This window comes from Triplophysa dalaica, chromosome 4 (genome assembly GCF_015846415.1).
Source record: "Triplophysa dalaica isolate WHDGS20190420 chromosome 4, ASM1584641v1, whole genome shotgun sequence".
Classification (NCBI taxonomy): Eukaryota; Metazoa; Chordata; class Actinopteri; order Cypriniformes; family Nemacheilidae; genus Triplophysa; species Triplophysa dalaica.
In genome coordinates this window covers 14,224,649-14,243,734 of record NC_079545.1, presented here as the reverse complement: position 1 = coordinate 14,243,734, position 19,086 = coordinate 14,224,649, and the positions used below count along the sequence as shown (strand labels likewise).

At 36.4% G+C, this 19,086-nt stretch overlaps 1 protein-coding gene and 1 long non-coding RNA gene across 2 annotated transcripts; both read left to right on the top strand.

Annotated features, from left to right (window-relative positions):
• The first annotated feature begins 8,678 nt into the window (after positions 1-8,678).
• Positions 8,679-10,950, top strand: LOC130419774 (uncharacterized). The gene is made up of 4 exons (XR_008906542.1): positions 8,679-8,887; positions 9,766-9,934; positions 10,163-10,293; positions 10,479-10,950. It is a non-coding gene; the product is annotated as an uncharacterized LOC130419774 (long non-coding RNA).
• A 1,867-nt stretch (positions 10,951-12,817) lies between these two features.
• Positions 12,818-14,188, top strand: ier3 (immediate early response 3). The gene has a single exon (XM_056746548.1). It carries the CDS (start codon positions 12,884-12,886, stop codon positions 13,493-13,495), a length of 612 nt encoding a protein of 203 aa, XP_056602526.1. The 5' UTR covers positions 12,818-12,883; the 3' UTR covers positions 13,496-14,188.
• Positions 14,189-19,086: the final 4,898 nt, after the last annotated feature.

Here is a 19,086-nt window from a genome sequence, read left to right as displayed (position 1 = left end):
AGTGAATATTAACTTATTTTCTTTGCAGTATTTTAGGTCTGAAAAGATACACAGCATCTGTTATTTTGACCTGTTCCTCCAGTTTTCATTTTCTACAAATAAATGCAAACAATATTTATTTTTGAAATTTGGGAGAAATTTCGTTAGTGGTAAACAGAATTAAACAAAGATATTATTTTACCTGAATAAACAGTAAATTCATAAAAAATCTGAAAATAATTTTGAAATGGCCTCTGAATGTTTTCCATAGCTGTGTTTTATATAGGCTATGGAATTTGTTAGCAACACAAAGGTCTTGAGTTTGAATCCCAATGAGCACTCATAAAAATGAATACTTATGAATGTACTCCAAGTCACTTTGGAAAGACGCGTCTGCCAAAAGCATTAATGTGAACGTATTCTTCAGGGATAGTAGTAAGTGACCTATTAGTAACGTCATTAAAGAGTGATGCGGTTCTTACCATAAACACTCCTCCACAAACAAGCCGGTCACCAAGTGGAAATCATTGCTGCTTATAGTTTACTGAGCCCATCAACCAAAACCTACATCCTGTTACACACTTTCTGTGTGTGGGTTCACAGAAGCTCATTTTTTGGGTTCAAAGAGTTCATCTAAACCCAACAGCCGTGTCATTAGCCTGAGCTGGAACCTAAAACAACACTCACCAAAGTTCTCTAATAACCGTGTCATTTGAACAACCAAAAACATACATTTTGAGGTTTCTATACTGTGACTGAATGAATTATGAATTACCATAGCAACCTGGAAACAAATGCGAAGTGTAAAGAGTCCCTAGAAGGTCAAACTCTGTAATTCTGTATGGAATGCAAAGACGAAACGTTTACCTTCGAGTGTCAGGTTCTCAGATACGCCCAATATTTTCCATCTGTCATTGAGCCGCAGGCTCCTCTAGGATTATATATTCAGGGCCCTTTTGTCACTGTTTCTGGGAGGTTTCTGAGAAAAAGATGTTATGAATCTGGTAACCACTCAAAATAGCGACAGCGGCACGTTTTTGCAAAATCGGCAGATTTGTATCAGTCCTTAGAAAGAATAATTACAGATGAGATCTCGTTCATATCTCACTTATTTCTCCATTGCAGTGATGAGGTTAAATGAGGTAAGAGGAAACTTCTGCTCAGGGATTTATTTCTGAGAAAAAGAGGCAGAAGTCTCACAAATGTGTCCATTAGAATTTCAGATATCTCAACAATTTCTCAAACTGAGCTCAGTTTTGTCAAGTCTGCATCAAAAGTGAATATTATTGAAGATCTCAATATGAACTCAAAGATTTCTCATCAAATTGACCCAAATCCAGATTATTTTACATCATTTTCACCTCCATGCTCTTCTATTTTAAAAATTGTTTTATTTGTTTCTATTTTTAATTCTTTTAAGCAATTTTTTGATAAAAATGTACACAACACCAGTCACCACAGAGAATTTCAGATGTTTCTTTGGGAAAACACATTTTGTGAAAAAGGGAACTCAAAATTTCTTCCATTCTGTTTCAACACTCTCCACAATTCTTGAAAGGCAAGACAATCGTGCCAAAAACTGACTTCTGTTATAACCCCTGAGCAGCGGGCCTGCAGGAAACATTTAATGTTGTGATTTTGTTTTATTGTCACTGTCCTGTACAATAGAAGTCTACCTGAAGAAACACGCCTGAATAGATTATGGCTTAGATGTTGCAACAATTCAATTAAAATTTGTTAGCAAGCACGCGTGGCATGTCATGGAGAACAAGGGCTTCCCTCAACATAATTAAAGAGGATGCCGTGAGGGTAAACAGAGCTAAAAATAACCCCAGGAACCATTCAAGCACACACAAGGCGGGTCCTGAAAAAGGTGTTCGGGTAACACCCATGAGAAACACATCTATAAAAGGACTAATGATTCGCAGGTGAAATTACCAGAAGACACAGTGGAACGAAGATTTTGAAAAAAGATCTCAAAGCAAACCATTTGAGGAAAGAGTCTATACGAATGTTTGCGGAATTGAGGATTTTTAGCTAGCGTTTTGGAGACGAAAGAAATCTACACAGACAACAAAGCTCTCAATCATCTTCAAAGATGTATTCTCCATCCTCACAGCGTCATTCGTATCCCAGTGTGGAAAGGTTGGGCAATGGAGACAAACCTATCTCCTCTAAACTAACTATATCCCAAAGGCCGCGTACCCGAAGGGTCCTCTACCCCCCAGGAGCGAGGAAGATCTTGCCAAAAGAGAAGAGCGATCCTGCAAAACGATGGCTGCTTCTTCTTTCTGCTTTACTTTTCCTGCAAATCTACATGGAGGACGGGCTCTGTGAGACCCCACAGCCGCCCACGGACACCTCCTGCCCAAATGGGGGATCTGCGACGGAGAGACCCTTAACCTGGGGGTCTTCAGAGATAGACGTGGCACAGTGCTGGGGTTTAAACAGTCACGTTAGCGCCCGAGCATATTGTACGGAGTGAGGAGCTGTTTCTGAGACTCGTGGCAAATGCCTCATCTGTGTGTGAATGCAACACCACAAGCACAGGAACTTTTTGTGAGATATTCCAGAAAACGCGGGAACGTGCACGTGCATCAAAGGGAAAAAATGTCTGTGCTACAGGAAAGAGCAGCATGATTTAATATACCCGTCTGAGCTGTGCTGGATTTACCACATTCACTGAAATCCGCCCATTTGAGTGCTGCACCGGTCGAGACCCTCTGACTGTAAACTGATACACACACACGTCACACAACGGCGTAGAGGAAAGGCAAGTCTATGATTCACTGACAGAAAATACAGCGCTGAGACTCAGTTGTGTGTGTGCTTCTGGGAATGTTTTCATCACTGACAGCAAAGTATGTGTAATCTGCCATGTGCCATAAAATATATCCCTATTGGATTGAAAAATAAATATCAGGATGGAGAGAAGCTATTGCATCATGGTGTGATGATAGGAAATATTTGCGCTTTGTCTGGAGAGCGTCTGCTGTTGCATTTACAAAATTACTGTAGATTTTTTGTACTATTAAATAATTACACTGTATATAATTTTACATAATAAAATATTTAAACAACTCTTCCTTTGTTAATATCTTATAATATCACAAAGTGGAACAAATAAAGCAGAAGGATATAATATTAATGGTATTATATATACAATATTAAATGTGACCCTGGACAACAAAAGTCTTATGGCTCAGTTTTTTTCGAAATTAAGAATCACACATTATCTGAAAGCTGAATAAATAGACACCAGCGAGTGAAGTTTGTGGGCATGTTTCTGGCCATTTTTGTTAACGATCTTGTTGCATCCACTCATGAAAATAAAGCTTTGAAATACTTACGGTAGGAAATTTACAAAATATCTTGACTTAATATCCTAATGAGTTTTGGCATTAAAGAAAAATCTATAATTTTGAACAATACAATGTTTTGTTGGCTTTTGTCACAAATATTTCTGGGCTACTTAAGACTGGTTTTGTGGTCAAGGGTAGTAAATAATATAATATGATAAATATAATAGCCTACATAAATCAATACACACATTAATTTTATGATATATACATAAATACATTTTAATGGTCATAAAAAATACATACATACATTTGCCATAGGCCTATATCATAAAAAAACAAAATAAATAATTTATTATATTTATCGTCCAAACTATTTGTGACCCTGGAAGACAAAACCAGTCTTGTGGGTCAATTTTTCGAAATTGAGATTTCTACATAATCTGAAAGCTGAATAAATAAGGTTTCTATTGATATATGTGTTGTCAGAATTGGACAATATCTGGCTGAGATACAACCTTTTAAATCTCAGGAATCTGAGAGTGCAAAAAAATCTAAGTATTGAGAAAATTGCTTTTGAAATTGTAAATCAGGGGCGCTGTGGCAGGACATCCACTCACAAAAACTTTTCATATATTTAAGGTAGGACATTTACAAAATATCTTCACGGAACATGATCTTTACTTAATATCCTAATGTTTTTGGCATAAAAGAAAAATGTTTAATTTTGACACATGCAATATATTTTTGTCTTTTACTAAAAATGCTCCAGTGATACTTAATACTGGTTTTGTGATCCAGGGTCACATTTGTCTCTTAAAGATTAAAATAAACAGACATTTAATGCACTAATAAAAGACTGACCAAACATGTTTTCATCATTTTTAACAGTAATCAAATATGTTTTACATCATTTATACGGTACATTTACTGTAAAGCTGCTTTGCATAGAAATTAATTTAAATTAAACGGAATGTCAAAGGATGTAAATGATGCCTGAAACTTTAAAAGTGAAATCTACGACCAACCTGTTTCACATACATCAAGTAAGGACACCCAGACAAACATCGGTCTCATGGTAATGATAACCACCCCAAACATGTACATTTACATACCAAACCTCTAATGTAACTTCTTTGGCACTAGTTAGACATTACGGTACCTGAAACTTACCTGCCTCAGCTTATTAACATCTGTTCTGTTAACAGAAAATGTGTACCTATCTGCTTGTATCATGTAGAGAGCAGGTGTGATGCATTCTCGTCATCCCAATCACATTCGTCATCTGATTTAGGCACAAACTGTTATCAATAGACAGGGCTGAACATTTCTGTTCCCATGAGAACTCAATTTTGAGTCATCATGAAAGGCTTAGACTTAAACTTGACATGCCAATATTAAAGTGACAGAGCGGTGTTCTGTCTTTTTTATTGACTTTAATATCTAGTTTAGTCTCTATGATTCTTTAGATGTGCATGGAGATAAAATGTGATTTTTCACTCTACATTTGTTTATTTGATATACAATTTTATCCAAAGCTGCTAACAGCACACATTTAAAAATGTTTGATTATTTCAACCCAGGATTGTGTCACAAATGGAAAAACCCAACCATTGGGTTAAATTAACGCAGCAAATGGTTTATATTTAACCCAAGAATAGGTTCAAACAAACCAGCATTATGGGTTAAAACAGCCAAACCAATAGTGGTTTTTTGACCCAACGCTGGGACCAAACATTTTTTAGAGTGTGCATTCAATTTGTTTGTTTTTTATAAAATCAGTAATGTGTGTTATCAGGATCAAACCCATGATCTTTGTCTTGTTAATGAAATGCTCAATCAATTGAGCTACAGAAACACAGAAGTCTTCATTGTAATGACAGAAAAAAACATTTACAGGAAAGACTTGCTTTTTTTCTTTCCATCTTGTAAGCTGCATTTTCATGTTTGGTTCAGTTTTAAAGGCCACATTTCTTAGAGCATTCTGGCAAATGCATTTGTCATGATTCAGCCATCATGTCATGTCTATTCTTGGTCTTGCGGTGGAGTCATTGCATAGCCTTAGGTTTTGTGTGGAGGGAGAGATAGTGAACCTATAGGCTTTTGATACTCTCTGGTCTCCGTCTTTGTTTCCGCAATCTTATTTCCTTGTTACCTTCCCATCAGTGTTTCATCCCCTACACCTGTTCCCTTAATTATCCTGTGTTTGTTTCCCCTATATATTGACCTTGTGTCTCTTGTCTTGTGCTGGTTTGTTTTGCAGTGTTCCGTGTCTCATGCTATTGTGAACGGCCAGATATATTGCGCTTGCTCAAGTCTGGTGTCTACATAGTTTATTTCCGTCATAGTTTTGTGTAGTTTTTCTTAGTACTCTGTTCTTCTGTTTTTGTGCCGGTCGTGGGAGGTTTTGGTTTGTTCTATTTTGTTTTAAAAGGTCTTAGTTCTCGTTTTGTTCTCCCATCGTGGGTGTTTAGTTTATATTTTTAAATACAGAATTATTGTTAACCCTGCATAGCTGCCTGAACTTGGGTTCTTCCGTTGTGATTCATGCCAGTATTATTCACCCATATAATAAAAGGAAAAAAATCAATAGGCTATAATAAGTGTATAGCATGAAACTTTCTCCACTATACACAATTCTATGGGTCTGTATTTTAAACATCATTTATTAAAGTTGAAATATGTTGCCTCTCTGTTTGAAACCAAACATTGCCACTTTTTAAGTATAGGTTGAGGTCAGATGACATCAAACTAACCACAAAGTACATTTTTCAGCTTTAAGATCAGAAAAACACCATGTGTAGTGTGTACAATAAAATGTTTATCAACAACTCAGAAAAACATTAATTGTTTTTGAAAACAGCACTTATCAAGTCATATGAGAATATTTCAGGAATACAATTCAAAAGACATCATTAATTCAGTTGTAAACGTCACACAGTGCTGCTTCAAGCATCTCTAGACGCATTACTTTAATCTGCTGTGACGCTAAAGCATAGTGTATCTGTCAATCATCCAGGACTCTCACATCTCCTTTGACGATCAAATTGTTTAGAAAAGGTTACACATTCCAACCTATAAATAGACATCTATAATAAGGCTTTAGGAGTCCCTCTTATGTTACAATGATGCTCATTTCAGTAACGTTAACTAATTTTAAGTATGTAAGGAGTATGCCTTGCTCATATTTCACCCGGAAAGATATGCGTAAAATAATCCTTTTTCATAACCACTTCCTTTATTATACCTTCTTATTACTGTACGAGCATTCATAACCCCAACCTGAAAGTGACACAGGCCGTCCCCTTACTGTTATCATCGGTGCTGTAAAATGATGTTTTACTGACATGATAACCAGCACGTAGCCAGTTGGAAAACTACAGAGATCGCGAATGAGACTCTTTAATGGGAAAGAATGACCCACATCTGACAAACAAACCAATAATTCATGCGTACTGTTCTGCCTGTCAGGTTTCATCTGGCAGTTCAGCCGACAGAGAGAATGTGAACTGTCCCTTATGTGCGTTCTTTTGTGAAACTATAGTTTCTAATCACACCAGATAAACTCTAATTGGTCGAAACCGTTTGAATCCCAGACAAAGCAGATCAAACAGTGTGCAAAGTTTCAGTCTGAACGCCAGAGGTAGTTCACAGCGACTGGTACGGCCATAACGCGATTAGATCCTAATCTTTTTGCTCTTGTGAATTTGATTTAAGATCAACTTCGTTAGGCTTGAAGGCACAAATAGAATCCACAAGTCACATTACACACTGCATTGCACAACACCTCTGAAACCATAAATTAAAGAGCTTGAATTTCACACCTTCACCTGCAACCTGTACTTCATACTCAATGTGTGTGTGCATGAGTGTTATTTTTAGTAGGGTGACGCAAAGCCTTTGTGGCCCTTCCTAAAGTCAACATGCCATGCCCAAGGTTTAACCCAGGGCAGACATACCTCAACTCGCGCTAAGAGAAACTCGGCAGACCACAGAGAATGCATCAGCAATGTACACACATACCGTAGCAGCCAAATGCAAATTGTGTAATGAAATACTGTGGACAACTAAGGTTTTACCAGTTTTTTTTTTTCGAGTATACAGTATGTTTGACTTTGTATTAAATTAAACTGTCATCTTGGTTTACACATAGTAAAAGTATACTAATTGGTAAAGTAATCAGATTCTGTACTTTCCGGATAAAGGAAGTAATCTGAGTTTTAGTCTCATGTTGATTCATGATAGGGGAAAACACTATGATCAAAGTTTCTTTGGAAATCAACTCCATGTATGGAGTCGGCAGCATGATTCTGCTTATAAAGTCTTCACTGTTTGATGTAACCTGTGGCACATTGTCTGCATGGCCTGATACCAAACTATTTACATCATCACTATTATTACAGAGTGAGTACTTCATGCTTTCAAAATTATTTTTCACATATATTCTTTGAGATTCCTCCGGGTACTCCGGTTTCCTCCCCTGGTCCAAAGACATGCATGGTAGGTTGATTGGCATCTCTGGAAAAAATTGTCCGTAGGGTGTGAGTGCGTGAGTGAATGAGTGAGTGTGTGTGCCCTGCGATGGGTTGGCACTCCATCCAGGGTGTATCCTGCCTTGATGCCCGATGACTCCTGAGATAGGAGGCTCCCCGTGACCCGAGTTAGTTCGGATAAGCGGTAGAAAATGGAATGGAATGGAAGTATACATGTATAGGATGAGCGTTAACTGTCTAGATGTACACATTTGGCAACATTGTTTCTTCCCAACACAGTCCGGTCCAACACTTCTCTCACAACATTAAAAAACTACTTGAAACCCATCTCTTCTGTGAATACTTGACAGGTAAATTAAAAACTGTAAGACTCTGTAAGTCGCTTTGGATAAAAGCGCCTGCTAAAGTAAATCACTTTCCCGCTCATTCTCCTTCACAACTCCTACCTGGTGGAACATTCTTCCTAACTCAATATGGTCAACAACATCTCTCACAAAATTAAAAAAACTACTTAAAACCCATCTATTCTGTGAGTACTTGACAGACAAATGAGTAAAAAAATTGATTAAAAAAAAACTAACCCTTTCTCTCAACAGGTAGGCTATACGTCTTGCTTTTTTAGAAACTAGTAACTTTATATTACACCTATTGTATTATTGCTCCTGCATGACCTATCGCGTTTGCTCTTTGAACTCACTGTAAGTCCCTTTGGAAAAAGAGGCCGGTAAATAACTAAAAGTAAATTTAAATGACTAAATGTAAATATAAATTGTGTAGGGGCAGACTGGGGACACTTGCAACACTTTTTGTATTTCCTTCAGTTTATCAGAGAGTGTATTTAGTAGAAAGCCTAAATTTTAATATGTTAACCCACATCTGTCAGCTACCCACCTACACTGTAACGAATTGCTGTAAAAACTACAGCGTTATTTTACAGAAGCTGACTGTATTTTAAATAATACAGAATATTGCTGTAAAGTGCAATGCATTCTGGGGTCACGTGACGGATTAACTCAATGTACAGAATATTGCTGTAAATTTCAAATCTACAATGGCGGGATGATCTTCAACAGTCGAGATTGGGGTAGTGCGCAAAATGAATGATTCACACCTGTGGTAAGTAACTTATTACGTATTTTTTTTCCATATTTGGTAACTATCATACTGGTAACTTTATATAGAGGTATCTAAATTCGCGGTTCATATTGCTAACCCCGGATTCAACCTCCATCCGCGGGGACCGAAGGAGTCTTGCGGGGTTTCAGCAGCGCCGTCGCGGTAAGATTTCAAACATTCTCCGTCGCTATAGCACCTGAGGACAGAAGTTGTTCATGTTATTTAGAGTTTTTGTTCACACCAGGAGTGAAGGCGGTATGTGACGAGCTACAGTTCATTGTATTAGTAAGTTGACGGTTGTTTTTTTAATGTTGAACATCGCGCACGCCGTAGACTCGGTAAAAGTTACATGCTTCGACAGTTGGGATACCACACTCGCTCGTGATTATTTTGTGGTGTAATTCAAATTTGCAAATGCAGTCATCCGTTAAATCGAGAGACCAAATTAAAATGAGTCACCATAGCTTGAGGTAAGTCGTTGTTCACGGAGGATAGCCCGGTAAAGTGATTAATGTACGTAACCATCTAGATATACAGTTTATGTATCGGAGGCCAGCTGAGAGCTTGAGCAAAAGACGTTAGCGACACCCTCATTGTATAGCAGGCCTGTCTCACAAATAGGACCGTTGGAGGGTGGGAGTGAGACCCGTTACAAAATACTATTGTGACAATTTCTTGACCGTGACATCCCTAACGTTAGTTGGATTACATTTCTGTATAAGTACGGTTTTAAGTGTAAGTTACTCTGTTTAATTTGCTTAGAGTTTGTTTGTAGAGTCACTTATACTAAAATGTAGTTAAAATGTAAAATGCTTAAAGATAATTGTATAGTCACTATTAACTATTACTATTGTCACATGTATAATTGTTTGTTTTAGGACACACTTTGCTATGCAGGCCACTGGATACTGACTACTGAAGGTTAGGTTGTGTGTGACGGTGCTCAGCACAGCTTCATGTCTGGCCTTCCCACTCTGTTCATAGCATGTTACATATTCAATCTTGAGTACCAGGATGGGGCAGCATGTACTTGGAGTCCAATGAAAGGTATTAATTGAACAACTTCCTTACCTGCTTTTTATAGATATGTTAATGTTATATACCTGTTAAGACCTTTAAAACAATATTTCTCAACGAGAGATGCAATTTTGGGCAAATTATTTAGAAGTCTCCCCTATTTAACACTAGCAAGCTGATGATTTAATTCATGTGTTTTAATATAATATATTTTGTACATTTAATATATAACATTTAGTTTTTCCTGACTCTTTGTAGATATTAATCCAGAGAGTGGAACAAGCAGCGTCATCTAAAATGCCAGGATACAGAAGAAACAGGTTGCAGTGAACCCACATGTCGCCGCTCTTCTAAACACAATGATGAATATTCAGTGTAATCGATGAAAAGTAAGAAGCACACACACACACACACACAGACACACACACACACACACATACACACACACACACACACACAGATCTCATCATTGAATTACATCATTTTATTATTCTCTGACTGTAGATGTTGTCCTCTGTTTTTCTCTGACTATAAATTGAATATCTAACATTATTCTCTTGTTTCGTTTCCATAGTTCCAGCTACTTGTTGTGCTCTGATGGATCAAGATGTGGACCGTTTTACAGACTCACTTGGGCCTTGTTTTGCAATGTTGTTTCATGATGGTAATGTTGGTTAACGTGTTGTTTAAACATGAATGTTTAAAGAGCCATGTTGGATACTATGAAGTTCTTACTGAATAAAATTATACAACAACGTACACAATTTGTCTGTAATGTATTTTTGTATCAATTAAAAAAAAATAAACACTGTATATCCAGTATGCAAAACATACTGGATATACAGTGATTTATGTATTTCTTCTAAATAAAGTAAATTAAAATCAAGCAATTTGCTGTAAAAAATACAGCATTATACTGTTGCTATTCAAAATTACAGTTTTTCCTGTATTCTGCAATTACAGTAAATGGCTGTAAATTAAATTACAGTACTGTGGCTGTACAATTTACAGTAACTGGCTGGCAACCCTGCTGCCAGTAGTTTACTGTAAATTTTACAGGATTTTTTTTACAGTGTACTGCTGTAACATGCGTATGTATGATAATATACCCACAATATATACTTGAACAGACAAAGTCAAATGTTCAAACTGACACCATAACAGGGGACAGTTTCGACACTCCACAGGGACGACTGTAACATTAATTTAAAATCTAAGGAAAAAATATTCTATAACATCATTTAGCGAATTCTTTACTTTATTCGTGAACAAACAGAGTTTTTAATAAGTGAAACTAGATATTTTAAATACAAAACAAGATTATGAAAATGAACCCGAAATACCTGTGCGCACTTCTCTGAACGGTGTTGTTTGATAAGACTAATTTGGAAAAAAAACATATAAACCATGTCTATAAATTTGTATTATTATTGTTATTATTTTGTTGTCATTATAATTGTTTGGCTATATGTTTTTAATGTAGGTAACATTGTGGTCTAGATAGTACCTACTTAAAAGGCGGTTAACGAAAGAGTTCAAAATTAATCCATAAAATTTGAATTGTTTTATGCTAATATAACAAGTTTTTACATTAGTGTTGTCATAAGGGACATCCCTAAACTGGCAACCATGAACGAAAATGCTATTCTAACTAGACACAATAGCTTTGACACTTGCTAGCAATGCCTTTTTGAAGCTAAGAAAACACTGATTTAAATTATATAAATGTATAATGGTTCCCACACACAGTTTAGACAGAACAAATCTGAGAATTAAAAAAAAAAAACTTTTTCATCTTGAAATGGTTTGGCTGGAAGGAATGGTCACATATGTTTTTTCTTCCAGAAGAGGGGGCTCACTAAACATATGCAGTATGAGCATCATCACTAGCTCATTCCTGACTGGAGAAATAAGCTATGTTGCTACTGTCCCTACCTTTGATGATATTTCACTCTTCAGATGCAAAAGTGTACTTTTTTAAAGGGAACTTCTGCAGCGACAGCTTTTGTGCCTTAATTTAAACAATGCTCAGTAAACATAATAATCAAATCAGGGAAAATGTGAAGGTAAAATGTGAAGGTTTATCATCACAGTACATCTAGGTGTCTCATAATTATTATACCGTACATAATTTTACACTATTAAAATAAAAGGTTCCTATAAGGTTCTTTGTAAAGCTGAGAGGTTCGAGAAATAATCTTTTACTTTTACAGAAAATGGGTTCTATGTAGAGAAAAATAGTTCTACTGTTTAGTAAAAGAAACCGAATGGTTCCGAAATGAACCAAAATTTTCTGTGGGCAACCAAAAATGTTTTCTATGGGATTGGCGAAATTCTTAGCACCTTTATTTTGAAAAGCATACAAACAGTAAGACTATAATACAAAAAATCAAGATATATATACTTCAATGTTTTTTTCCCAACCCTCTATCAAGCACATATAAATCCTTTTTGATGTTAATTTGATGAACCTTTTGTTTTAAGACTGATATAACTCATAAACACACTGTAAAAATAGTGTGATAAATAAGTCAATAAGTCACTTTTCCCAAAAAGTTTTTAAAAAACTATTTTAACATTTCATAATGTTACAGCATTTTGCCACGAATCAAGATTTAATATATTAAGTTGAAAAGATTTACACAAGACAGTATGATAATACTTAAACATTTAAGGCAACAACATTTTATAATTGTGAAATGTTAACTTTATCTATAAATAAGAGTATATCATTATATGTAGGCAGGCAAACGTAACCCTCAGTGTGTTGTGTCATGTGTTGAGTTCATATTATCAGATTTCTGAGGGATTTTTTCGTTAAAATTGTGTTTTTCCATCTTGAGCAAACTCATTTTAAGGGTTGGGCTTTAAAACATGGGCGTATCTCAAAGGCAAAATATATAAACCTCACGCTGAAGTCACTTTGAGAACTAAAGAACAAGACTCAGAGATTAGCGATAACTGACTTGAAACGAAAGAATGTACGCCAGATCAGATAGTCTGGGTTTCTCAGTCCCGACAAACAACTTCTTCCAGCAGCAGCCGCACTTTGATTTCAGACCGGTGATGCAGCGCAACACGGAGCCGGAGATCTTCACCTTCGAGCGCATTCCGGAGCCGCATCCGACGCTCGCTTACCGCGCGGCTGCAACTCGCCCGCGTAAGAGAAACACGAGGGTCATGTATCCCTCAAAAGTGCGCAAATATCTCCCACCGGCCGAGAAAAGCCCCGCCAAACGGTGGTTGCTCGCCCTGTGCCTGGTGGTCTTCATGCAGATCTACACGGAGGAGGGATCCGTTGAGTCCACGCAGAGTGAAGGTCCAGCCTTTACAGAAGCCACAACGTACAACGTCCTCTCCTTCCAGTCCGCCGATGAGCAAGCCAGACAGATGATGGGGAAAGAGTTCGCCCAGATGTCAAGCCAGCAGCTCCAGGCCAGTAACGAGAAGGAGAACCAGTTTCTCAACACTACGTGCCCGAGCGCAACCTGGGAGGAAGACGTGAGAGCGCCTTACCAGCACGGTCGTCGCAATGGATACGTGGTGGCTCTTCTATACCCAGTATACCATAGATTCGGTACAGAGAAGTGAATGAACTGAAAATCACGTAATGGACTAAACAATTTCAAAGTTTGAAAGGTGGACAGCAGTGGGGTGTCCTGCGAAGAAAACCCAATTGTTCCAGCGGAGCTGAAAAATAACATTTGATGGACTTGAATGATGAAACACTGAGCCAAATGTGAACGGCTCTTTTAGATTTACTTGAATATCACTGTTGTGCAAAACTTCACTTGAAGTGTAGATTCGCCTTGTACTCTCACAAGTAGGCTACATCAGTTACCTGTCTGTGCATGAGAAAGTCGCAATCCTCGTTTGTGTTGCTGAACGCACAGAAATACTTGAACCTCACATTGAAGATGAATTGTGTTAAACGAAGAACTGTCGTTTGTTGTAGCTATTTATTTAACGTTATCTATTTATTGTTTTTGACTTATTTATTTCATATCGTTTATAAATGTCAGTTGATGTGTTAAAGTATTGCTTTTTATGAAAAATATTATGAATATTAATGTGAGCTAGAAATTCATCAGATCACAGAATCAAACTTTATAAAGTAACCAACAATCTGAACAACTTTAGTACAATTTTATTTACAGTATCTATTGTTGAAATATTAATGTATTTAATTTCTGACACGTATTACTACATGTGTTGTTCATTAACGTTTATGACTATTGAGCACAAATCTTTTTGAAAAAGTGAAATAAAAAAAATGCAATTTCATACTCTGCATCTGTGACTTCGTTACAAACACATTACACTTTCATATTTGGTTCACCTTGTATACTTTGTCAGGTAGCCTAAAATGAGCCTAAATCACTAAATGACTAAATCAACATGACTATGACCTTTTACACCAGTCAAAGTCATTTAATGCAGGATAAAGGTTCCATTTTACAGTTACACCACACTAACCCAATTACATGATTGTTAAAGCAAACATACTGTATATGTATCCAATGCCCTCATAACCGTATTTGGAGATGGAAATTAGACTGGAAACAAATCGAGGAAAAGCCCAGAGTGTCCTCCGTCATGCTATGAAGACAAATAGCTCAGTTTTCCATCCACGTGTTGGATGTTGTCCGATTGAATCTCCAAATATCTGTCCTGCTTTAAAACAGATCCGCATGATTGACAGTAGAGGAGTAACCAATGTGCAGCATACACTAAAATCGTATAAAATCTAAATACTGTATGATTTACTTCTTCTGTAATTATAGATGACAATGTAGCTTAGAGGTTAAAGGTCTATTCAGTAGTAATTGTCATTCCTCATTCACTGTAGCTCATGAGATTTTGTGGAGTTCTCTGTTGTTTATCATTTAAATACCAAATTAGTATTAACTGTTTCTTTTAAAATTGATTAGAAGAACCATTTGCTTTAAATCCATTACAAAATGTTTACACATGGCAAATCTGAGCTTAAATTGTTACATTGTTGAAATCTCTTATGCATTTCACTGATGTCTGGAAAAATAATATATCGATATTTATTATTTAATAACATCATATTTAACTATATTTATAGAAGATATAAAAAAATCGCATCTGTGACTTTTCTTTCTTGTGGTTTGCTTTGGGCAATATATAGTAAAATGATTTATCATTTTCTTTTTATATATGAGCATACACTGTACACATTCGTTCATTGCAAGAATTATATTTAATCATATATATATATATATTTTTTTTTTTCAAAAGCGATATACCTCAAACTATGTATCTGTATGAATGTTCTCTGGGATTCCAACTTCTGACCTTTGCCACTTCTAACAAAATATTTATAATTTGAGCTTTCAGAAATTATAGTGAATAAACCCTCACAAACACACTGGTCACATGTGTGTAAGTGCTTCCTGTCGGAAGTTGCAGCAAGCAAACCATCAACACTTGTGGGAGATTCCCAACTACACTTCCTCACAGATGTATAAAACACCATTTATTTTCCCAGTGCCACAAATTCAAATAAGCAGTTTACATCTGAACTCCCCCACACCAAACACACACTCCTCTATGCACGCAAACCTCACGTTTTTCTCCTTTCATCCCCCTTCTGCCTTCTCTCTCTTTGTGTGAGCTGGCATTCCAGAGAATTGAGTCAGGAACCACAACATGCTCCTAATGAATACACGCCCACTGCCCTGAAACCCGAGAGGAAATGGGAGGATGAACAGATACAGCTTATAAAGCAAAGAAATACCGAAATCCCTTAAATGGCCTAGGTGTGTTTGGCGTGTCGGGGCATGATTGAAGACATAACGTACAAAGAGTATAGTTCTATATCTTACACGCACACACAAAAACTTTCTGTACAAACCTACAATAGACCAAAGGTTTTGGACAGAAGATGCATTGTTAGAGAGAGATCTGAAATAAGAAGTGCACTTAAAATTAATTAAAAATGAGAATTGTGTAGAGCGAAGTAAAAACTTTTTATTTAATTCAATAGCTTTTTTAAGATCAGAAACACAACATGAGTTTAGTCTCACAATACAAATGTAGGAAAGTGTATTCAAACTTGTGCACGTGTTCATGATGCGTTTCCTGTTTGTGAGACCTCAGCGTGACCTTGAGAGAGTGTGCATAAACAAACTCTTGCAATGTGCCACTAAATTCAAGTACTGTATTACTCATGTTTTAGAAAAGCATCTCTTGGCACAATTAATGTTGTTTATAATGCACAATATTTTTTTTAAAGGTAAATGCTATTTCAAAGCAATGACATAAACAAAGGTTACTTACAACAAGGGGGGCCCTTACAACTAGGGGACTGCCCTTAACTTCCGGTCCACATTCGTAAATAATAGAGTGCCTGTAGTAGATTATTTCTGATAACAAGCAAAAGAAACCAAGAAGAACGGTTACTTGGCTAAACTTGCCTCTCCAATATTCCAATGGACCAAGCTATACCACTAAGTGTCTCACACGTTTTTTTTAAATGCTACGAAACATGCTCATTGATGTCTAAACGAGACAATAAGAGATCACATCTGTGATTTTTTTTGTTTTATGAAGTTATGTTGGTTGTCCTTGTTGTCCTGATGTTTCTATTTGCTCTCCTTTTGTTTCATTGGTGTCTAAATGAGACAATAAGAGATCACATCTGTGATATTTTTTGTCTTATGAAGTTATGTTGGTTGTCCTAACATCACCAATGTATATCAGTGACTGCACATTTATGCACATTTTATGTTTGTAAAAAGTATTCAAATGATTCCAAAGATGGACCCCAAAGGGGTCCAAAGATGGCTAATAAAGAAGAAAGACAATATTGTGTCATGATGATGGAATGATAAAGATACATGTAGCAACGTTGGCCTTATTTCAGAAATGTACAATTATTTGAGAAATGTTAGGAATCATAAACATTCAGGATATGATAAGTATCTGTTTCGAAAGAAAGGTGAGAAAAATCTGAAGCAGACGAAAATTCACCTCAGATGAATGTTAAAGAAGAGGTGACAGAGTAATTAAAGAATGGGGTGGGTCTCAAACTCGCAAGTGAACATAAGCTTTATTTTATTTGTAGCTAGTTTGGGCAAGGATGCCAACTGAAAGGAAGCTGATGTAATGGTGACCAACCAAAAAATTTCTTTATATTGCATAAGTGTATTTTTTTCTATTTCTTCAATCTTCTGTCACAAAGGGGTGTGAGAGATTTTTTTCATTACCTCATTCACCTCCGTCACACTCTTTCAGTCTCCCACACACAAACTGAATTTAACTGTTGAGATGCTGTCAGGTGAGAAATGTCAGAAAGAACAATGTCAGAGAAAAGCGATACGACGGGCAGATAATGTGTGTTGTTAACACTCTGGATATGGGTCTGCTGTAAATGTGTTTGAATGTTTACATTGTTGTTTACACATTTTCTGATTTACACAGTTTCTGGATTAAACACATGTGACACCCCATATGAAACAAATATATCTGGGATTATGCTGGAACATTGAATATAATATATTAAATAATACATTTACATATATACTGAAACCAAGCGCTTATATTTTTAGCATATGCGATTCCTTAAGCATTATTCAATATATTCTAATACTGTACATTCAATTGTATTTTTCTATATATTTGCAAATATATTTAAAATGATTTTATATGACAGTTTATATAAAAAAAATATATTCTCAGTACTTTGCAAGCAACAAAAATAATAACCTTATACTTTTTTATCATTTGTAATGAAATCTGTATCGACATAGTATTCATTAAAAACAATTGAAAAACTTCTATAGCCAACATTTAAAATAATAAAAAAATACTGTAAAATTTTATTGAGGAGATTTTATTTGTCATTTGAAGAATTATTATCAATAAACACCTTTTCAGGGTCATCCAACACTCACAGGCGAATTTAAAGGTGCAGTTTGTAATAATTTTGCAGAAAAATATCCCAAAACCACTAAGCTAGTGTTATATATTTTGTTCAGATGAGTACTTACAATATTTCAAATATTTCCAACTACTTGTAAATCGTGAGAAAATCGCCATTCTAAACAGTGACTCAGGGCTGTGCAGTATGGCCGGTTCACGAATGAATCGTTCTTATGAGCCAGTTCTTTTTACTGAACCGTTCTAAACAGTTTGCGTCTCCACAAAGTACTTAATCACAAATAACATGAATTACTCATTTTCTGGCGTGTCTGACAGTCCCTCTGACTTGAAATAAACCATTGTATTATATAGTTAGTCACAGTACTGACCTGAAGTGCGTGAAGAGGGAACTAATGAGAACAAGAAGCTGACACTGAGCAGTGCTAACCGATGATACTGCGCATGCGTGTAATTTCTAAAGCGAATAAAAAGCTTTTATTCATATATTTTATTAATAATCAGAGGTTTGATACTGTAAAACACATTGGAAATATGTTAAGGACTTTATTACTGCCTTATCACTGTATGTACACCGATCTGCAGTGCCGTTTATGTTCGTCTAACTGCTAGAGCGGTTCTCGTTCTCGAGTCAAGAATCGGTTGCAACAGCTTTCGATTCAGCAGTAATCGAAGGCTGTTTCTTTTGGATATGTTCGCTTGAGGACCGATGAGCTGGATAGTATCTGAGCATGGGTGATTCACTGTGAGGCTACCGAACAGTGTGGCAACTGATGCTGTCCTGATGCTACGAGCTCACCTGAACTGAGACCGCCTTTATTGTCGTAGAAGCCGCATGACAACAGTGTCATGGACAAATGCGGAATTGATGTGGAGTTTAAGACAACAGAGCCATCATTCCTCGCTCCTTCATAGCGTCAACAAGCTCCGGAATTGTTGTTGTTTTGATCTTTTACAAACCGCACCTTTAATTTTCAGGTAATCTAATGTGAATTAATTTCGATACAGACTACATAAGTTTTTAACTTTGTTATGATCTGACCCCTTTAGGGCACCTTCAGACCTGTGGCCTAATGTACAAACCTTTGCGTAAATAGCATCCCTGAAGTGTACATATTGTCAGCTTCCATCGGATGTGAACATGTTTGTGTGTATTTTGTACGATAAGATGTTTTTTGATGAACATTGACATGAACGATGAAACATTAAGTTGTACTGTATTACAAGTAGGACGATAGGTATTTTTGTTTCTCACTAGCCTAAACCCTTATCCG

Coding starts and splice junctions, on each gene's coding strand:
- ier3 (XM_056746548.1), top strand. CDS start 12,884: ATGTACGCCAGATCAGATAGTCTGGGTTTCTCAGTCCCGACAAACAAC.